This window comes from Aulostomus chinensis, chromosome 16, assembly GCF_037954235.1.
Source record: "Aulostomus chinensis isolate RoL2024-O1b breed Wild chromosome 16, RoL_Achi_v1.0, whole genome shotgun sequence".
Lineage (NCBI taxonomy): Eukaryota > Metazoa > Chordata > Actinopteri > Syngnathiformes > Aulostomidae > Aulostomus > Aulostomus chinensis.
The window spans coordinates 25,570,255-25,592,911 of record NC_141335.1 but is presented as its reverse complement, the minus strand read 5'-3'; the positions used below and the strand labels follow the sequence as shown (position 1 = coordinate 25,592,911).

The window sequence follows — 22,657 nt, the reverse complement described above, 5'->3', positions numbered from 1 at the left end:
TTACCGACAGGACGGCGCTGTGGTTGCTGGAGCAGCGCGGACTGGCCCTTTAACTCTGACGTTACTGTTTTCCTCCACGTTGGCCGCGCATGCGCAGAGAGCACTGTCACCTGCTGGAATTCAGACGCGAACAAGGAAGTCGGGCGCTGAGGTTTGGATGTTCGGCTGGGTCGAAGCTACATACGTCCCCGCCCGGTTGTAGTCGTCTGCCCTTCAGCTGCGGGCCAAGATGTTCAAGAAACTGAAGCAGAAGATAAACGAGGAGCAGTCCCCGCAGAGGAGTGCGCAGTCACCGCCGCAGGCCCAGGTTGGTTGTTGTGTTGCGGGATGCTAGCTAGCTCAGCTAGCCTCTGTTTACACTGTCCGGAGCGCTTCCGATCCTGCCAGGGACGTTCAAGTTCGTGTCCCGACGGCGAGTGTTGGGGGAGGGTCATAGAAACCAAGCCGCTGACTTCCCACGGGCTCTGTCGTGGGAGTTTGCTCCCTGGCTGCTACGAAGGTTAGCATCACCATGCTAAAGCAAGTATGAAGCTGTCTGACTTGTCAGCTGCTGCGGCCAGTGACGCTCCAGAGTCTCAACTGGTCAGTCTCGTTATCTCAGCTGGAGCAAACAGTGGCAGCCGGTCATTGATCGGCCAGCAGTCCGATAATCCACTCTGGATTACGTGCGAGGCGTGACGTGGACGTCATCGGTGGATGACAGCTGTCTTAATAAACGCCAGTTTGCGAGTCAGGATTTCAACCAGTGTAACCAGGAAGAAGCTAAATGTCATCACCAAGGCTACTATGAAGTAGGTTTAACTTGGTCTGTGGGTAGAACGTCTCCACCATCAGGCTCAATACCGCTGTTGTTTAGCGTCTGATTAAATTCTGCAGAGTTCAGTTTCACGCTCATGGATTCTTCTCCTCCAGATCTCGTCCTGGTGGCGTGACCGACCCTCCTGCTCGGGCTGTTTAACATCAGTTTTCATCTTTTTTGGTATCAGTCAGTATTTGATGATGGACAAGACGCAGTGACATTTGGATTCACGTTTATATTAGCAAAACTGTCTGGACTGCATGCTGATGAGACCCTTTACATCACTCAGGTTTATACTTGCCCTCACCATTTTAATCTCATGTACCAGCTGCTAAACGTAGGCCCGTTAATCTACTGTGTATTATGATCTGCTTGATTTAGGAGGAAAAACACACTCACACTCACTCACACACACACACACACTCACACTCACACACACACACTAGCTAATCATATAAAGTCTAAGAACCACAAGGAATTAGTTTTTTAATTCCACTTGTGTTAATTCTAATCATGATATTTGGCTCCATGATATTGATGATGCAATGCAAGAGGAAGTCATTAAGGATCGATTGTGTTACTGATATTTTATCACTCTGGATTTGTCTCAAGAGAACAACCAGAAGCATCAGCTGAGAGCTGAGGGACGGGTGGCGTGTTAAGCTCCTGTCTTTAATCTGGGGAGAGGAAACGTGTGTTTGAATCCATTCCATTGCTTTTTACCAGATGGGCGCTGGAGACCGGCGCAGCAGCCAGACCCCCCCATTCTACCAAGATGGCGCCCCCTCTCCCAGCGATAGAGAGGTGAGCACGGAGCCAGCACCCTGCTCCCATACCACAGAAGTATTGGAAGTGTTCGGACCTCAACTGAAGCATGTCACGATCTCTCCCCACTTGTGTTTTTTGCAATTCCCAAGCCAGCGTGACTGCTGTCAGTGTCACAGAAGCTGTGTCCTGTTGTGCTTAATGCTCCCTTGAATATAACCATGTCTTTCTTCCTTTTTTTTGTGCCAGCAAATAGAAGCACCAGCAGCGCCAAAAGGCTTTGGAGACGCAGGCTATCAATTCTTTTCACTAAACTTCCTCAAACTTAAAAGTTGAAGAAAGAATCTGCGCTGACTGCAGTAATGTGTCTTAGTCAGACGTTTACAGAGCACAGGTTGTTTCCTAACATCTCCCCCGAGCACAAGAGAGGTCTCATCGCAGTGTGGTAACGATTCATGAGCTCTCGAGCGTGGATCATTAATGAGCTCCTTCATCATCTTCACGCAGGGTCTGGTATTACTTTTGCAAATTTTGTCTTCATTAACCAGCATGAGAACAAACGGTCGGCCATTATGAAATAGTCTTTAAAACACTGAGTAATATGCACTGAATGTCAACACGTGGAGTCAAAGTAGCACCTGGTCACAGGATGATCGAGCAGCTTGTCTCTCATTATTGAAGCAAACGTAACGTCCCCAAGAGAGCCTGAGGCGCTGGGAGCGGCGTTTCATTAGCGGGGCGTAGCACATACATGAATATTCATACGTCCTTCTTCTCAGTGTTTCTTTTCTCTGGCAAGTTGTATTTTCTCTCCAGCAAGCTCTACTTGAGGATAAGGGCAAGTCTGTGCAGCCCTGTTTGATTCAGTAGTCAGAGGTGGAAGATGGCGGGTGTTGCAGCAGCTAATGAGAGCTTAGGTATGAGCGTTGACCGTCAGGACTGCTCGCCCTTCACCACTCGCTCATGACTCTACATTTCTACACTCAACATCTCAGCTGGAATGCTGATGGTGCCCCGTCTGCTCGTCTTTCCTCTTTTGCCCTCAAACTTAGGGAGCTCAAATGTGTCGTGGTAACTTCAGCCCTCAGCTTTCAAGAGTCTTTTCATGACATAATCATTTTTTTCACCGTCTCACAAATCTTTAACACTTTGACATCTTTGACAGTTCAGAAACCCCATAATGTAATTACACTGACATGCTGTGGAGCAGCGTGGTCGTGCATTTGGACTCCTGTTTCTGTCCGTCTATTCTTGGGGTCCAATAGTCATTCTCGTCTTTATTTTTAGTCTCCATCAACGCCTGTGGGAGATATCTGCAGCTGCTAAATGCTCCGCTATTTACCGACTGGTCCAGAACCACGGCTGCAGTCGCCGGCAGCGCCAGTGAATCAGGCGGGACACTGCGCCCTGAGCTGGCGCTGCGTTCACACTCAAGACCACGGAGCGCAGACGGAGATGTCAAACTGTTACTCATAACATTGATGTTGATTGAGTGTTTCACTTTCCCGCTTTCCTTATTTTTCTTGCTAAGTCATGTAGTCCCCCCCCCGCTCCCCTTTCTCTCTCTCTCTCTCTCTCTTTCTGTCTCTGTCTCTCTCTCTCTCCGTCTCTCTCTCTCTTTCTGTCTGTCGCTCTCTCTGTCTGTCTCTCTCTCTCTCTGGCAACACACTCCCTCCAGCACTGTTTCACTCTCATGGTGTTGTTTTTTCTCATTGCTCTCTGTGTTCCTCTCCTTTCCCCACCTAACGTCCCGTTACTGCACCGACGGGTCAGGTGCTGGCCGGGATGATAGCAGAGCCCGCTTTTCTCTCTGAGTATACTATCTTTGCTCTGGACCATTCAAAACGACCCAAACCGGCCCAGGTAGCCAGTGTGGTGAGTTTGTCCTCACTTCCTGCCTCTTCCTCCTCATCTCTCTCCTCCTCCTCCTCCTCCTCCTCCTATCTTGTTCCTTCCACCCGTCTCTTTGGGGAATCAGTAGAGGGCTGTGGCGCAAGTAGGGACGGCTGGTTCCCTGCTCTCTGCCTCCTGTTTCCTTTGGATTTAGCAACAGAAGGCATCTCGTGTAAGGCTAACCCTGCATCTGATGGGAGCTGTGGTTCACATTGTGGGATAGAAGCCTGTTTGCTTCCTGCCACATGTTTATTGCCCCACCTATCTGTTATAGTCAAGTTCAGTCTTTCCCCCTGGTCTTTAGGTGTCCTTTCGCTTTCAGTTGCTTGCCTAGTAGACCCCCAACCCCCTGTTATGTTGCCTGATGGTCTCGTCCCTTCTCCCCACAAGTCTGTTTATTTGGATTGGAGAGTGGCAGTTTTCCTTTTACAAGCTTTGAGCGCTTAAATGCAGAATTCTTCATAACTCCTCCAGGTAGGCATAGAAGGAGAGCACACCGTGGATGCCAGGGTGCTTAAAAGGTCTCATGGGACAGAGCAACAGTTAAACAGCCTAAAAGAAAATTGTTTTGGATTTAAAGCAGATTTTTCCAGAAGTTAGTGATCAGGCACTGACACCAGTGGAAGGAAATCCAACTTTTCTAACAAGTCAGATGACTTGTTACTTGTTGTTCATTACGCGTCAAAGAAAAGTCATGTTTGTCTCTGTTGCTTAAGCAGCGAACTTCACTCACCAGCTCATGGCTCCGTATGTTGCAGCCGTTAGCAGTTCTTGTCATCGCCAGCTATGTTAGGGTTATTATTTGAGTAGCTGATTGAAGCTGTCCGACCACGTCAGGGCTGACCAGCACCGCTCAGAAACCCTTCCAACAGTAAGTGATAAGAGTGGCGTATAATGATGGTGCTTGTGTGAGCATTTATCTTACATCTCTTCGCTAATGGGATTGAAGCGGCAGCAGGTTTTTCCTGTGGTTGGTTTCCTCTGTTGTGATCCGTGATGAGTGAGCGCTGGTGCTGCTGCGGGCAGATCCAATTAGCCTCACTATCGTGCCTCTGTGTGGTGATTAGCCTCCAGTTCCTCAGCTCATGGAGTCTATTCATGTTTCCAGCTCTATCTGATCAAAGTATCAGTTCATTCATTGTGTTGGTTTCTACTCTTTGTTTTGGGGAAACAACTCAAGCAACTTTGACCTTTTCAAAGTTGTTCTGTGCTGGCGTTCGATCAGATAGTGAATCAGACGATGTTTCAGAGCTCACCTGAGTTGAGAGTCATTTGTTGTCTGTGAGAATCAACGTTGGAAGTGTTTTGGCAGGACGTGCAAACTCAGAGGCCCTCAGTTCTGCTGAGTAGCAACAGTGGGGCAACGCGCTGAATTAGATAAGGACTGAAACCTGTGAAATAATGGCTCAAGACAGAATCACATTGTCCCCAAACCCAGTGACGTGGTAATACATGGGATTGTTTGAATTTTAGAAACATCAGCACGCCACTCAAAAAGGACTTGAATGGCCGTTGGTGCAAAGCATCATGTGCATTGTAGTTTATTTTGTAGAAAAGAGAGAATCGCTAACTGCGACACCGCTTAAAACCTGGAATTGACCCACAAGTGAGACTGCCCTGCATCTTGGAGGAGATAAAGTAGTCCGAGGGAGAGGTAGCTGGACGAGTGAGGAGAACGTTTGCTTCCTCTGATCCTGCTGCTAACAAGTCAACTAAACCAGCTAAGCTGCCAAGTCTTCACTCACGTCAGTTGCGACTCTTTTAATACAGCTGCACTTCCAAGTGTCTTTAATTCAAATGCCGGCTCTCCCACTCGAATGTTACTGTCTGTTCTGACCTCATGGCTGTTCTGTAGAGTTTAACCCTTTTTTGTTTGATGTACTGTAGAGATGCCTTCTTTGTATTTAACCCCTCTGTTTTTTCCAAGTTGCATGTGGGTACCCACTGCCCCTGCATTGCTCCCAGCAATACTAATATTGCTCCCTCCAGAGTAATCAGGGAGAGCCACGCTGGGTGTGGATGACTAACTGGCCCCGGACGCCTTCACTGGCTCAGGTTTCCTTTCAGTAATGATGTCTTTGTTTCCTGCAGGGGGCCTCTAAAGGGCCCTCCAGGTCTCCCAGAGGCAGCATCAACGGGGATGGAAGTGCTTCTCCTCAAGTGTGTTAATACCCTTTGTCTTCACATTATTCCTAGCAGTCAGTTTCTCTCTCTCTTTTTTTTTTTTTTTTTTTTTAAATAAAATTAAGTTTTAATGCCGGTTGTGTAACTTTGCAACAGAGAGAGGATCCGCAGTCTTTTGCCCAAAAACTGCAGCTGAAAGTCCCCTCAATGGAGTCCTTAATTCGTGGAGGCGCCAGTCGGGCAGAAAGCTTGTTCCGCTCTCCCTCTAAAGAAAGCCTGGTTCGAAGCTCATCGCGTGACTCCCTGACACCTTTAGGGGAGAGCGAGGCTACAGGCGCCCCCACATTTGACCCCCCGTCAGATATTGAGAGCGAGGCTGAGGAGACACCAGGAAATGCAGATTCTCTCTCCAAGGAGCAACTGTTACACCGATTGTTGAGAGTGGAGAGGAGCCTGGGCAAGTACAGGGCCAAGTACTCCGAGGTGAGAGGAACACACGACGGTTCTCAACTGTTCAGTGCTTTAAGCCGTGACTTACCTCCACTTCTGCACCGTGCAGCTGGTCACTGCGTATCGGACAGTACATCGAGACAAAGAAAAAACACAGGTACTTTCTCTCTTGGCAAGTTTACTTTACTGGAGTTTTCTCATCAGTGGTTTCAGTGGCTGAACTGAGTCTGAGTTCATGTCTGTTTTCCTTCCTGCAGGCCATCCTCAGTCAGAGTCAAGATAAAGCCCTGCGCAGGATAGGAGAACTACGAGAGGTACAGCAGCAGTGGCGGCGGTGTTGTCTCTCCAGATCGATATCTCATCTCTCTGATGTTGTTGTGGTGGGGTGTCGTAGGATATCGTGTTCTTGAAAACACAAGATTATGATGATATTTTGATATCGATGCTCTCCAGGAGCTGCAAATGGACCAGCAGGCCAAGAAACACCTTCAGGATGAGTTTGATGCTGCGCTGGAGGAGAAAGACCAGATGATCACCGTCCTCCAGACGCAGGTGAGAGTCTCCAGACCTGCGCTCACGTGGCCATTTGGGCTCCATTTCTATTTCTCCATTGATGTCACTCACAGCTCTTCCCCATGTTGCCTCATTCTCACACACACTGATGATGGAAGCTGCAGTGCAAGGTACCAACCCTCCCATCGGGAACAATGGGGTTTCTTGCTCACTTTGACGTGGTCTCTGAAGGAAGCGGGGATCAAACCAGCAACCCCTCCATTACGCTTCCTCCAGAGCCTTGTCTTCTTCAGCTGCAAAGATTTGTGTTTGACCATGAAAACTGCACTGAATCATTCAGCCACCCTACACTGAAATGCTGCAGTGTCGTCTTTGTACTAGCTGAGTTTTGCCGTTTCCTACAGGTTGCTCTGTTGAAGAAGCGAGTCAAAGGGGTCTCTGATGGCGCTGCACCACCAGAGGGAGGCGCGTCCACATCTGAAGACGCTGCTGGTTCAGTATCAGTCAGTCCATCGAAGGATGGAGGTGTAGAGCCTGAAGTCACCGAGGGTAAGCATCATTGTTCTGTTAATGTATTAATTTAAGAAACATTTGTACGCTGTGCAGGCGTGTAAGCAGTGCACATGTAACTTTTTCACTACCTTGTTTTGATATCTGGACAGAAGAGGGCAACAGTGATCCAAGTAAACTTGTGGAGGCTCTGCAGAAGAGAGTGAAGAGGCAGGAAAATATTCTGAACAAGTGCAAAGACGTGATGCGGACACACAAGGAGCGCAGCGCCCAGCTGTGCACCGAGAACGAAACGCTGCAGCTGCAGCTGCAGGAGAGACTGCAGGAGCTGGAGAAGATGAAGGTGGATCACGACTCTATAACGTCACTGACACCAGACAGGACTCACACTTGGAATGCTCTCTTCTTCTGTCAGTTACGTAGATGCTGCTGTCCTGGTATATACATCACATACCACTGCTAGAGCTGAGAGCAGTTTGGTGGAGAGACACTCACCAGACATGGATGTGGCGGGAAACTGTAATTATAAAGAGGTTTATTTAAAACTCGGGGCAGCGAGTCACATATCAGGTCAGCTCAGTGGAATTAATGGCTCGCTGCCTCGTATTCCTGTGCGAATGTGACTGCATCATTAGGTTGAGTCAGTGAATGTCTGTGGTTCAGGTGGAGTCTGGACATCTCCCAGTGCGTCTCTGGCAGAGCTCCAGCGGGCTCATGTCACGGTGACATGTCTGCTTCCTTGTTTTCTTACACTTGATGACATTTGGCTTCAGTGGCATGATTGACTCCTTTACATTTCCGCCTGTTGCTCTGATGTTTTTCACCCTCTGATAACAAATAGCAGATGTTTTGATGGAGAGTCTGTGAAAAGGGAACGTCTGTGCCGGAATGTGGCTCCACTCACTTTCATTTATTGCCATAATAACTGTCGCTAAGTTTGGGAAAGGGGACTTTCCTGTGTCAGGAAAAGCAAAGGTTAACCAGCATTTATCCCTCCAAGGCAGCCTGAAGGGATCGTGGAGCTGCTGGGCTGCGCTCATCCTCAGCCTCGTGGAGGAGGGGAGGCTTCCGTCTCTGCGTGTCCGAGAGCCGATCTTCTCAAATCATGTTGAGATGAGCTTCACCTCTGAGGTTGCCATTTTGACCCCTCCACCACGTTGATGCCGCCTCAGTCACAGTGAAAAAGTGTCTGGTTTTGTTGTGTATCATTTTATCGCAGTGCCCCAGCAGCTTAACTGGCTGAGCCCACCTCCTGCGTGGAGGTCTGGGTTTGAATGCAGCAGCTCGTCCTCCCTCTGTCCTGCCTCTCCCAGCTGTCACTGCTCATGTTAAGTGGAGATAAAACAGGCTGACAGTGATTCCAGAGACAGTTTAGGTTCTGGTATGTGGTTTTATGTAGTGGATTTTTTTTTTGTATATTTGGATTAACATTTGAAATATTTCATATCATTTACAGATCAGGTTCCAAATTTTCTTTCAATATCAGTTATAAATGATTGGAATTTGTGAACTCACGTGAAAACCAAGAAAATCACACACTCACAAGGTGACAGAACCATAAAAACATCCTAGAAACCCCCCAGCGCTGAAGGTGAATAAGCTTTCATGTCTGGCTGATTAAGTAAAGCACAAAATGAACCATCTGCTTTCCTGCCCAGTGATTTAAAACCTCCTCAAGTGTCTCCTCAAGTGTCTCCTCGTGCCTCGTTGCACACTGAGAACAATCAGCTGAGAAATGGATTCAGCCTTGCATGTCCTGCTCTGTAAGCGCTGGTTATACAGCGGTGCCACAGAGACGTCGCTACCACACGCCACCGCTTCTGAACTGGGCTGTAATTTGGGTCGACTTGTTGGTTTAGCTGGGTCTGTGTACACACTCTGCTTATTTGTCTTGTGGGTGAGGCATCCTGGGTGGTGCACCGAGCATCCGATGTTGAAGCCATCTGAGCAACACTTACATTTGAGTCCAAAATTTAAAAATAAACGCATTCACGTGTATACATATCAGACTTTTTCCATTTGTAATTTTGACCAAACTTGTGTCTGTAGGAGCTGCACACGACAGAGAAGACGAAGCTGATCACTCAGTTGCGCGATGCCAAGAACCTTATCGAGCAGCTGGAGCAGGACAAGGTGAGAGAAACGCTTTTGAAGCTGCACTCTCATCTTGATTGCAAATCAGTTTTATCTCTAAAGTGGTCATGGTTTCACTCACAGGCCTTCAAGTCCGATGCCTTCAAGTCCCATATTGTTTCTCTTAAACTTTGACCCCATATCTGCTGGACAGACAGCAGCCACAAGATCTCTTTCTTAGACATAGCAACCACCTGGAACATTACACACACACACACACACACACAGATGGATTTGTTGGGTGAATTACTGAGAACACCAATGAAGGCAACATCAGTTTGAATTGGTTTGCTCATTAAAGCTTGTTTTTGTGCCGTGGGCTGCTGGCGTCCAGGGGATGGTCATTGCAGAGACAAAGCGCCAGATGCATGAGACTCTGGAAATGAAAGAAGAGGAGATCGCACAGCTCCGGTCCAGACTGCAGCTGGCCACCGCCCAGAGAGAAGAGTTGCAGGACCAGAAAGAAAAGGCTGAGAAATCAGGTGAGTGGAATTGATCTCTGTGACTGCAAGGGAAGCAAGTTGCTGATCTGTGTGATTTTCCTGCTTCTTCGTAGCATTTGAAGAGCTTGAACGGGCTTTAGGTGCAGCCCAGAGGGCGGAGGAGGCCCGGAAGCAGCTGCAGGTTCAGATGGAGGAGCAAGTGAAAGAAGTGGAGAGGGCCAGTGAAGAGGAGAGGAAGAGTTTGCAACAGGAACTCACACGAGTCAAACAGGAAGTTGTCACCATCATGAAGGTCAGGACATGACGTCTTGAGACATTGTTCATGTATTTTCAGAAACTGATACTGTGCTGTTATTTAGCTCCTTTTGGGTGTGTTTGTTTTAGGAGGATGTTACTGGAAGGAAGCACGCGCCTTATTTAGTCAGTACGATTTTGTTTAGTACAATAATCCTTTTTTATTTTCATTCTGATTGTTATTGTTAGAAATCATCTGAAGAGATGGTGGCAAATATGGAAAAAGTCCACAGTGAAGCTCTGGCTGCTAAAGAAGAGGAGATAAATGGCAGAATCAGCCAAGCTGTGGTAGGGGCCTGTAGCTCTCGTAGTATTTAACATGTTTCACGACAAATCAAACACAGTGGGTGGTGAACGGTGCCTGCTGCTGTTTCCTGTGTGTTCAGGAGCAATGCAAAGAGGAGTTTGCTCAGCAAGCCAAGGAGCGAGACCAGCAGGCCTCCCTGGCTCTGGAGGATGTTGAGCTACAGAAGACGGCTGTGGCTACGGAAGCTGAGAGTAAAGTGAAAGAGATTCAGCAGGATCTGGAAGCTGCAAGAACTGTGAGTCAGTTGCAGTACTGAATGTTGTAGTACTAATTAGGGCTGTCCCTCGAAACCCCGGGAGCTTTGAGGATTATGGTAGTAATTAGTACACAAACTGCAAGTCTAAACAGTGCTGTTCACAACAGTGTTTATCATTTGAAATGATCTTCTTGATGACTCATTAATTTTTACAATTGTCTCATTATATGAAATGATTAACTGGAATTTTAAACACTTCATCAGGTAACCTAATCACCTCATGATTGCAGAGAATTCTGGAGCTGGAGAGTTCCCTGGAGAAGATCCCCCAGGATGGATCTGTGGTGTCCCATGAGATCACCTGCCAGCTGGATGAACTGAAGGATAAACACAAAGAGCAAATATCTGCATTAGAGGAAAAGCACCAGGCACAACTGGAAAAGCACACGGACACATTAACCAAGCAGCATGACGCTCTGGAAGAACTCAAAGAAAAGCACAGAGCTGAACTGGAAACACTTCTGAGAGATAAAGAGCAGCAGTTTCAAGCACACGTTGAAGAGATGAACCAGAAAACTTTGGAAAAATTGGATGCGAAGCAGGCAGAGCAAGAGGCCCTTTCCTCTGAACTCTCTGAGGTTCTGAAGACTAAACAGCTCCTGGAAGAGAAGCTGGTGGCGGTGCAGGATGCTCAGCGGGATCAGATGGTAAAGCATGATGCAGAGATCACAAATATCAAGCAGGAGTATGAACAGTCATTCGGAGGGATGGAGAAAACTCTGAAGGAGGAACTCAATGCGTTGAGGATTGTTTTGAGGGAAAAAGAAAAGGAAATAGAAGGTCTCGTCCTTGGAGAAAAAACCCTACTAGAGCAATCACATTCCACTGTCCAAGAGATAAATGTCAAGGTTAAGGAATTGGAGGAAGTCCAGCAGTGTTTATCACAACTCCAGTTGGAACATGCAAGCCTGAAGGAAGCTAAAGAACAGTTGGGTAACATCTCAGATGAGCTTGTTCAGTGTAAGAAAGACTTGAGAGGTTTGCAGCATCAGTTGGAAGAAGCAAAGAAGGATTGTCAACAAAAAGAATCATTGCTTCAAGAATCAGAGCAGCAATTACAACAGACCAAAAAGGAGCTCACAGAGCAGCAGAAGTCGTACGCTGCTGAAATCGGCTCTAAGCAGCAAGAGAAAACACACCTCCAGAAACAGCTGGAAGAGGAAAAAGCTGCCCATGAGAAGAAGATGAAAAACACTGTCACTGAGATGGAAACCAAGCTGAAAAGTCAGGAGACAAAGATGGAAAAGTTCAAACAGAGGGCCAAAGAAATGCAGGAGAATTTCAAGAAAAAGCTGCAGCAGAACGAAGAGTCCATGAAGAAGGAACTTGCAAAGAAGGAGACAGAGCTTCAACAGAAAGAGCAACAAGTTCAAGAGAAAATTTTAGAGATGGCCCAAAAAAGCTCCCAAGGCCTCAACAGTGCAATGTCAGAGCTGCAAGCGAACCATAAGCAGGAACTGGAGAAACATCAGGATAACCATAAGCGAGAGGTTGAGGAGCTGGAGCGTCGTTGGCAGGAGAAGTTGGAACAGCATGAGGAAGAACTAACAGAGAAACACTCGCAGACACTGCAGGAGAAGGCGCATGAACTGGAAGAAATGTCTCTGCATCTTAGTAGGAGCAAAGAGGAGAATGAGCAAGCATCAACAGCAATAAAGGATTTGAAAGAGGAGCTAGCCATTCGGGAAACCACTGTGCAGAAGCTGAAAGAAGAGCTTCATGAAGCAGCAGTTAAGCTTGAAAGTTTGTCTCAGGGTGAAGCGTTGCTCAAAGAGCAGATGGAGTCAGTGGAGAGGAACCTTAGCCAGGCTCTGAACGAGAGGAACTCCCTCCAGGACAAGCTGAACATGAACGAGGAAGAGAGCAGAAAGAAGTTAAAGACACTGTCAGATAAGGTGGAGGAAACAGAGAAGCAGCTTCGAGAGATGGAGGGTTCCACAAGTAAGGAATGTGAGGACTTGCAGAATAAATCCGAGGAAGCTGCCATTCAGCTACAAGCCAAGGAAGCCGAGTTCCAGCAGCGATTAATTATGATCAGCAACCAAATGGAACATTACTGTAAGGAGGTAGAGACTAAAGTGGAGTGGGGCTCTTCTGAGCTTTGTCAAAGACTTGAATGTAGGATTCTAGAGCTGAACAATAGACTGTTGAGTAGTCAGGAAAAGATGGGGCATCTGAAAAACAGTGTCCGTAGTAAAGTTGATAGAATTTGCACTTTAGAGGAGGATCTCCGGCTGCAGAGAGAGGAGAATAACAATCTATGCATTTCATTAGAAGAGATGACAGCTCAGGTAAATGCTCACGTGGAGCATATCAAAGCCTTAACACATGAGAAGGACAACCAGTCTCTGTCCCTCAGTGAAAAAGCTCAGAAGGTAGAGGAGCTGAGTGAAGCAAACAGAGTCATGTCAGTCAGTGTGAAAACAAACGAGTCACAAATCAGTAACTTGGAAAGCATCATCAGTGACTTGAAAAACCAGCTAGGAAGTAGCATAAAGACGAAGGAGGAAGCCATAAGTCAGCTGAAGCAGCAGCACGAAGAGGAGAGGCAGCAAGCTGTTGCTGAAGTGGCAAAGACCATTGAGAGACTAAAGCAGGAGCGAGTGTCTGCTCTGGAGCAGGCGGACGCACTCAGGATCAGTCTGAGTGAGAATGACAACACTATTGCATCTCTGCAGACCAGGCTCCAAGACCTGGAGCGAGAACTTTCTGAAAAGACAGAAGCTTTGCAAAGGCTGACAGCCAGTTTTGACAATCAGTCCATCAGCAAGTCTGAGATGGACCAAGTGTTGAGTGAGAAGGAGCAGACGGTCAGTGGCCTTACCGAGGAGCTCCAGAGTTGCAGCAGGCGACTGGATGAGCTTCAGGAACAGCTAGCCTTAAAGACTAAAGAGCGCGAGCAGCTGGAGTCTGACCTCACACAGCAACTCAGCATCAGGGAGAGCGAGAAGAGAGAGTTGGTGGAAAAGCTGCAGCAGAGTCAGATGCAGTGCACACAGAACGGTAGCCAGGAGCAGGAGATGAGGGAGACACTGCGCCATCTTGAGGAAGACAACCAGAAGTGTAGAGACGAGCTTCAACGTCAGCGAGAAGAATTTGAAAGGTTGAAAAATGAGATGATTAAGAACAAAGAGGAGAACCTGAAGGAAACCGAGGAGAGGTTATCTGCTGAGAGTGCTCGGAAAATATCGGAGCTGAAGAAGAAAGCTGAGCAGAAAATCAGTCAGATCAAAAAACAACTCACCTCACAACTGGAGGAAAAAGATCAGCTGATCCACAGTCTTCAGGCTAGCTTGGAAGAGATCACCAGAAATGAAAAATCCAGCAGAGAGCACGCAGAAACGTTAGAGGAGAAACAGAAATCACTTGAAGAAGCTCTTGTAAAGCTCAGAGAGGAGCAGAAGAACCAAGTTGAGCAGATTCTGAGCCATGAGAGGCTGACGAAAGAAAAGTCTTTGGACGAACTGAAGAATGCGTATGAAGAGAAGCTGACGTCACTTCAGAGAGATTCGCGACATCCAGAGGCGCTTAAAGAAACGAAGGTGCTTCAAGAACTTGAGTCAAAGCTTTTAGAAACAGAACAGCAAAATGGAAAACTTCTCGAAGAAATCAGTCATCTGAGAGAGGAACTGGGAGAGAAGGCTGCTCATCAGCAGACTCCGCCTGGATGTGTGGATGAGAGGAAGCTGGAGTGTAGCAGTGTTCAGCAAACGAAGAACATCTTGGACAACGACATGGAAAACCACTCGTTGGTGCAGGAGGTGGACGGTGATTCTGCCGAGGCTCTAAACACCAAACTGAGTCAGATGAAGAATGAGAAGGAGAAGATCCAGAAAGACTTCACCAGGTTACAGAAAGACATGCGATTACTGAGGAAAGAGCATGAACAGGACCTGGAGTACATGAAGAAAGAGCTGCTGGAGGAGCATGAGAAAAGACTCAAGTAAGTTGGAAATGTCAGAATGACCTTTCTGCCTGCATGTTGCCGCGCTGTCCATGTTAACTTTAGCATCTCTTCAACAGATCAGAGTTGGAAGATTGTGAAATGAAGCACAACTCTGCTATCAAGCAGCTGATGAGGGAGATCAACACTCAGATGGCTTTGAAAGAGAAGGAGATCGATGCAGCAGTGAAGGAAACCATCGGTGAGTCGGAGGAAAACTGATTTGCACTCGTGTTTACACTTAAATTCGAAATTCTACGATGGTGCAGCGCCGCTCCAAATGCGGTCAGACCAAGTGTGACCTTGTTTACAGCCTCAACAAGTAGCAGGCGGCAGCCGCAGCAGAGGAGGAAGGGAGGCGTGTCAGTAGCTGCGTGTAATTCTTGTCACTGCCAGAAGGTGGAGACAAAAGTGCTGCACTGGAGCTTTAACTGATTAGTGATTGGGATAAACACCTTTCATTGTGTTGAGGTGTCACCATAGCAGCACATAGTCGTCTCGTGTTTTAGCCCAGCAGCGACGCCGTGAGGGTGATGTCATGTGCAGTCGTAGCAGCGAGCAGGAGAGAAAGCGTTGGTTTTATTCCTTCTCCTTCCTGTTAACCGTATCTTGAGTCTGCTTTGACACGCTGATGAAGGGATTTTACCCATCGAAGGGGATTTTTTTTCCCCCCTCACAAACACATTTTTGGCAATAAGACTTCATATGCTGGTTGTGACAAAATTTCCCCCAAATTTCTCAAAGGGTAAAATGATGACGTGATGCCATTTTATATCCGCTAGGTCACTGTGACATCATAGTGCCGTGCAATGACACTTATCTGGCCCTAACACAGGAACAGGGTTCCCTCTGTGTCCTGCACTGCCTTCACTCCACGTATGTTGGATTCAGGACAGACGTGCATGGGGAGAGTAACTCGGCGTGCCACCGTGAGGCGAAATTCTAGTTTATCTTAACACTGGGGGGAAATGACGGGATCATTGCCTTTGGAACGGCCTTGTTTCCTGGTTTCCTCTGAGGTTGGGTCATGATACATTCCATATGGGATGTGAGTGAATGTTGCAGGGTATGAAGTTTGTCATTTTGTGTGCCAACTCTGGCTTCTCCTTTCACAGCGAAGGCCCAGAGCGTGGAGGCAGAGCTCCTCAGTAGCCATCGAGAAGAAACCATCCAGCTGCAGAAGCTGGTCGCCCAGAGGGATGACGATTTGCACAGAACTGTTCAGAAATATGAACAGGTTATCCAGGTAGCGCATGATGATGAATCACAAACATATCCAAGCCATCAGCTCTACCCAGCAGTCACAAGCTGTCACTGCGTGAGCTGCAAGCCTCCTTCCTTCAGTCGTTCCTAATTCATTGATCCCACCTGTCAGACGCCATGAGTCTATCCTTCATACCAGCCAGTGTCTCCGAACGTGATTAAGGGCGGGAGGTCTGGATTAAAGCAGATTTGTCTGACATACTTGAGTTGTGATGCTGAGATGAAACACAGGAAATGAGTCAGCCATTGCTACTTTCCTCAGAGTCGAGAGGAGGAGATGGGAGGCCGAGTGTGGCAGGTTCAGAAAGAACTGGAGGAGCTGCAAGCGAGGAGCCATGGCACGTCTGAGGTACCAGCGTTCCTGAGCCGCACGTTAGACATGTGGGGGTGGATGTCACACCTGGGGGATGTGCGGAGACATTCTCCCTCCCAGGTCATGTGGAAATGCAAACCTGTCACTGCTGAAGTGAATATACAGCAGACTGGAGGGTTAAATTTAATGTGGTGATTCTGTGAAACCCAGACGAGGCATCACAATGGCTGTATAAGTCACTCTTTTAATGCCCCTCAGGTAAAGGCTGATGACAGCTTTAGCACTGCTCGCCGTGAGCTTCACCCAGGGGCCTTTTGGTCCTGAAAGTTCACGCTCAGCCCAGCAGACTCAGAAGTTATCAGTTGTATTTTCCTTTAACTTGCTTCTCAATTGAAGGATTCCGTCGCACTTAGGAACAATTTGCTTCCATACTTTGCTCTGATCAGCCTCTCTGGTCGTGTGGCCGCTCTCCAAAACGCGCCGGAAGCTGTGAAGCTTGTTTGAATCACTCAGGAATGTTCTCCACGGAAAACGGCGATTGCCAGGCAGCAGTCAGCCCCAGTCCCTGTTCTCAATTATTATTGTACGAGGTGATTCAAGGCCTTGGATTTATACACCCATGCTCACATGCAAGACATTCACACACTGGAAGGGAGCCAGGTAGGACAAAAGGAGTCCAGGGAGATGTTTTCCCCAGGTGTGGAGGTGCAGCGAGATCCCTGCGCTGATTCCTCTGCCGTTCTACACGCATCCAGACACACAAACACATCGAATTCTGCTGCGCGCTCTGTTGCATGTTTCCCTGGTGAGCTCATCGCTCCATGGGTGGATTGTATGAGTTTATGCTCAGGGAGGTCTTGCCTTACAAAGGGCCTCACAATCCATTTGTCATTTGGACACAGGGTCAGTATGTCTCCCCCCCCCAACACTACTGATTCAAGACCAGCGGTCTCATCACGTACAAAATGGTGCCTGAAACTGGCGTGCACAACAGTCGTGAATATTAAAAACAAACTAGAAGAGAGACATGAACTCTGAACCAGGCGCACCAGCAGGAGAGGCAGATGATGAGGTGGTGAATGGATTCCAGATTCTCTTCTTATTAGCAATGAGAAACATTAAAAAGTTAGTGAAGCAGCCGTGATGCTGTGACATCACCTGCGTCATCAGCAGTGTGTCTCATCGTCATCTCTTACACGAGAATCCCCACGCCAGCAAAGTCTGAAAACAGAGCCAGAGAGACAGTGGGGGCCCTCCTCATCCTCAGTCCCATGTAACCACAATGCAGCCAGTTTACCTGTCAAAGTCTCTATTGAATCCTATCAGGACGCCACTGATCGATGACATCATATTGTTAGGGTGTGATGTCACCAGACTGTCATGAATACTGCCATGTGATCAGTTGTTGCAGCGGTCGACCGTGACGAGCCACTGATCAGCCTGTTGGTGTCGCTCATTCATGAGCTGCTTTTCATTGACCATATATGGTTGAAAGTGGGCGTGTCGGGTGAGGTGTGAGGCGGGTTTCACGTGTTATCTATGAGAGAAATGACTTGAAGGTGAGCCCACACGTTAATATTACATTTAATGAATCCTGGGCAATGAGCCGTCTGGTCAGGATGTCATGATCCGAATATTCAAATGAATGGTAAAGCTGGTGAGATTGTATGTTATAGTACTGATGAGTGTGTATTATAGTACTGATGAATGTGTATTACAGTACTATTGAAGAGGTGGACAATCAGACATGTAAACTTCCCAAAGCTGCTTGTGAGTACTGAAGATGTAGTTCTTAAAAACACGCCATACTTCTGTACTTCACCTGAAGGCAGGATGATGGTTGAAGGTGAACCCGTCATGCATCCTGGAGGCGCTGTGTGTTTGGCTCAAATCCTCGTTGGAGTTCTGAGCTTGTGAACAACTCTTTGATTCACGATTCTTTCACTCGGTCTGATGATGACGATGAAGCTGCTGTGCGCCACTGCCTGCAGGAAGAGTCACTCCTCCATGTTTCACACACTAATAAGAGAAACTTGCTCTCACTCTTGTCTGTTGTGAAGACGTTCCTGGCCTCACACCATCCTCCACAATGGTCCTGGTGCTGAGACCAGGACGTCCTACTATGCTGGAACCACAGTGGCACAAATGAGCTTCGTGTCATTTTCTAACAAGCTTTTCCCTCTTTTTCACACAGATGAGCACAGAAGAACTCCAGGTATGTTCCAGCTTCCACTGTCACAGGTTCCTCTATCACTGGTTCCACTGTCACAGGTTCCTCTATCACTGGTTCCACTGTCACAGGTTCCTCTATCACTGGTTCCACTGTCACTGGTTCCTCTATCACTGGTTCCACTGTCACAGGTTCCTCTATCACTGGTTCCTCTGTCACTGGTTCCACTGTCACTGGTTCCTCTATCACTGGTTCCTCTATCACTGGTTCCACTGTCACTGGTTCCTCTATCACTGGTTCTACTGTCACTGGTTCCAGTATCACTGGTTCTACTGTCACAGGTTCCTCTATCACTGGTTCCTCTGTCACTGGTTCCACTGTCACTGGTTCCTCTATCACTGGTTCCACTGTCACTGGTTCCTCTGTCACTGGTTCTACTGTCACTGGTTCCAGTATCACTGGTTCCAGCATCCCTGCTTCCAGTATCACTGGTTCCACTGTCACTGGTTCCTCTATCACTGGTTCTACTGTCACTGGTTCCAGTATCACTGGTTCCACTGTCACTGGTTCCTCTATCACTGGTTCTACTGTCACTGGTTCCAGTATCACTGGTTCCAGCATCCCTGCTTCCAGTATCACTGGTTCCAGCATCCCTGCTTCCAGTATCACTGGTTCCACTGTCACTGGTTCCGGTATCACTTCAGCTTAGAGTAGCCCTGTGAACCTGTTCAACATGAGCTGGCAGGTGTGTTGGTCACTGCTCCTCCATACCTGTGTTGTCCTGGTCTCCTCCGCAGGCCCAGCTGGCTGAGAAGACCTCACTGCTGAGTGAAGCTCGGCTGAAGGAGCAGGGCTTTGTGGAGAGGGTGAGGTTCTGGCGGCGGTGGCGGCGGCAGCAACACGTTCCCAGGGTTGGGGGGCCTCCAGCGAGAGGAGCTCCTTCTCTCCTGCTCAGCAACTTAATTACACAGCACATCTGTTTACATTTGGTTTAACCCTATAAACAGTCGGAGCAACGCCTCCCACAGCTCCTCTCACACACACCATCTTTCTCACAAACATCGCCTGAGGCCAACCAACAAAATGCTGCTCTTATATCCGACGTGACAATTAGACTAATACACTGAATTAACCTTCTGGGGGTCAGATGGCTTTTTCTCCTGCTAATGTGTGCATGCTTGTTTCTCTCCACGCTAGATTCACTCGCTGGAGGACAAGATTAAATGTTTCCACCGAAACACTGTTGTAACTCATCTCGGGAGCACACTCAAAGGTAACACGCCATGAATCACTTAGTTCTGCTTCTTCAACCCGTTTCCTCCTCAGATCAGCGTTGCAAAGATGTCATGTGTGAGAACGCGGCACAGCATCACGGTAAAACTCGACCACGCTGCATCCGCCTCAGGTGTAGGAGAAGTGATGGTCACACTCGTCTGTGTGGCACCAGGAGCCCAGCTGCAGGATCTCAGTGTCTGTGTTTGCCCCTGACGAAGCTGCGTGGAGATGTGTGTGTGTACGTGCGCGTGTGCGTGCGTGGGGCCTGGTTTAGCCACCCTAAGTGTGATTTTAGCCCTCCTGGCTGAGATTAGCGCTGCGGCTGAGTTTGGTTTGGGGTGAGACATGTAGGTGTCACAGTGAAGACTGGGGTTAACCAGCAGGGACTGATTAGAAGTCAACGCTGCTCCCCAGGGAGGTGAAGTGATTGTGAGAGAGTGAGACAGAGGCTCCTCTTAGACTTTCCCTGCTGCTGCAATAAAGAGGGTCTGCTGTCAGGAGGGGGGGGAAGGGGGGGGCATCCTTGGATTTGATGGCTTTTGCAGATTGTGGTCCTAATGTGTCCCACTCAGGCGCAGCAGCACAAGACTTTCTCAAATCTTCTGCTTCCAGCACACACTTCCTCTGAGAAGAGGTTCCCTGCCCGTGTTGCCTTTGGACCTTCACTTAAGTCATGATGAATGTCGAGGCTATTGAAACCAGGTGCAGCCGTGGTTCCAGGTAGAGAGGCTGCTGGTATCTGTGACCAGAGGGAGGACGGGCTTGGCCGGGGCAGCGTGAGGTCAGGAGGACAGAGGCTACAGGATTTATTGGTCAGCCATGGCCTCACGCTGAGATCAAAGACCTGTTTGCACTTCTCTATCACCTTTTACTGTCTTTTAACGGCCGTTTCTCTCAGCACATGCGAGCGCATTTGGTGTCGTCTGGATGACGATTCCAGATAAGCCCGGAGTACGTGGCTGTCAGCAGACGGCCAGGATTGTTCATGTAACAGACCTGATGCGGTAGAATAAGTGCTGCCAGCTCTCTCCACGGTCTTTCCCACTCTGGGATTCTGACGCTGGGGTCGTGGTGTTATAGCTTTGGGCGGAGAATTAGAAAGCTCATTTGTGCTGCTCCAGCTGAGCCTCCCTGTATTCCCTCTGCTTATAATTGCTGTGTAATTTGCAGGCGTACCGGGGGAACATGTCTCTAGATTTGGTTGCTAATAACGAGTAACAAACAAAATGTCTTGGGTTTTTAGAGCTTTTACTGCAGCTTGACCAGTGAGAATTACAGTCTCAGTTAATACTGCCCTGCTCTCTGCTGCTTTCTCACAGATCCTGGCCTCAACAGCACGGACGCGCTCTCAGAGGCCACTGAGATGGAGTACCTGAGGAAGGTGCTGTTTGAGTACATGATGGGACGGGAAACCAAAGTACGACTGTCCTTTTCCCTCATCGTATGAAACACGCGCTCACCAGTTCAGTGTCTGGTCTTTTACTTCCTATTTCCTGCTGTTTTGGTTTGTTTCACATGAAGACAAAGACACTGAGTGGCTCTGCTAGAGCAGGTTCCATATTTCACTTTGTGATTCTTGAATTTTTTCTTCTGTTCTGTTTTATAAACATTTTTTATCAACCAAATCTTTAAAAACTGGAGGAGTTAATAAGTTACATGTCCAAATAAAATGAACACACACACGCACACACACACGCACACGCGCATGCTTGCTCACTCCTGTGTTGAGGAAAATTCATTTCATACGACTTTCCACGAATAAGAGTTGAGGAGCTCTACATCCCATCGGCCATCACTGACGTAGAGTGTTTGGTCAGTATTATAGTAGTACTACTAGTAGTAGTATACATAGTTTCCCGTTTTTGGATCGATGTCCATACAGACCTGGAGTACTGGACTAACTGGAGGCGGGCTCAGAGAGCGTCCTCCTCGCTGAGATTTGCTGTGAAACTCAGCCAGCCACTCCCAGCGCCACAGCCAAGTTTCCTGTGATGCTGCTACCGGACAGACGTGCTCGCCTCCGAGGGCTTTGGTGGCGGTACGGCAGCTTTAAGGGCTGCTGGTCCGGTCTGGTTGGGTAGACTTAACAGGGACCCCCTTCATTAACAGGGCTGTTGACATGCTCCTAAAGTCAGCAGGACTCCTCCAGCTCCTGAACTCACAGTCGATGCTGACGGCACCAGGAGCGGGTTCCCTGCGTGCAGGATGTCGCCGAGGCCACCGGCGAGCACATACATCTCTCATGACGCAGCGCTGGCGTTAAAAGACACGCTGGCCTTGTTTAGTGCTAGTGGAGCAGTTAGCAGCCCTGTTTCTGATTATCCTCCGTGTTTATGGGCTAATGCATGCACCCTGGCTCATAGGTCTGGAATTGATTATGCAGATAATGTGTTTTTTGGTCTTGTTGAGTTTAATTGGATTGGATGGTTGTGTCACAGGTACCAGCTTCCTGTATCTGCTGTTTATGTGAGAGGGATGTAGGAGAAATGATGCGTTCAGGAAGAAAAGACATGTTGAATGCTACTGAGTCACCGTTGGCTACAGGTGAACTTTGTGGAGTTTTGTTTTTTTTAATTGTGCTGTGAAATGTTTCTGACGTGCAGACGATGGCCAAAGTGATCACCTCCATGCTCAAGTTCCCTCCAGACCAGGCTCAGAAGGTTCTGGACAAAGAAGACTCCAAAACCATCGTAAGCATCCAGCGTTCATGACCTCAGCAGCTCAAGTCACCATCGTCCTGCGTGTCACAAGGCATCACTGTATCTCTGAGATTAATACGATGTTTCTTCCTCCGCAGCCGTGGTTACGATGATGATGGTGGTGGTGATGATGATGATGATGGTGGTGGTGGTGGTTCAGGTACTTTGACATGAAACTCACGCTGCTGCCGCTGCTGCTGCTGAGGGCACGAACGCCATGGATCAGTTCAAACCCCTCCCACTGCATTTCTTGTCATATTATGTGTGTTTTTATGTGTGTGTATGGCTACACACTGGGGTTGTGTGTGTGTGTGTGTGTGTGTGTGTGTGTGTGTGAGAGTGAGAGAATCAACCTAAAAGTATGAGGGAATTAGAGAAATATGAATCTTCCATAAATCCTGTTTTACTTTGATACTAAGTTTAATTTAAGTTTCCTCTTTGTTTTAGGATGTGTTTATACCCGTTGGAGTGTGCAATAAGTTATGTAATTACCAGATATCGATGCTG

General features: G+C 48.0%; 1 protein-coding gene across 5 annotated transcripts; it reads left to right on the top strand.

Annotated features, from left to right (window-relative positions):
- The first annotated feature begins 106 nt into the window (after positions 1-106).
- golga4 (golgin A4) lies at positions 107-22,536 on the top strand. Of its 5 annotated transcripts, XM_086181443.1 has the most exons (25): positions 107-307; positions 1,526-1,603; positions 3,338-3,439; positions 5,549-5,617; positions 5,738-6,064; positions 6,141-6,188; positions 6,289-6,345; positions 6,485-6,583; positions 6,949-7,093; positions 7,207-7,397; positions 9,104-9,187; positions 9,522-9,669; positions 9,744-9,922; positions 10,114-10,212; positions 10,311-10,466; positions 10,718-14,430; positions 14,511-14,632; positions 15,546-15,676; positions 15,956-16,042; positions 18,201-18,221; positions 18,974-19,042; positions 19,374-19,449; positions 20,771-20,868; positions 22,055-22,141; positions 22,249-22,536. In XM_086181443.1, exons 1-25 carry the CDS (start codon positions 230-232, stop codon positions 22,261-22,263), a joined length of 6,279 nt encoding a protein of 2,092 aa, XP_086037569.1. In that variant the 5' UTR covers positions 107-229; the 3' UTR covers positions 22,264-22,536. The 5 variants fall into 5 exon arrangements, with proteins under 5 accessions (XP_086037569.1, XP_086037570.1, XP_086037572.1 ...); XM_086181444.1 differs by lacking the exon at positions 3,338-3,439; XM_086181446.1 differs by lacking the exons at positions 1,526-1,603; positions 3,338-3,439.
- Positions 22,537-22,657: the final 121 nt, after the last annotated feature.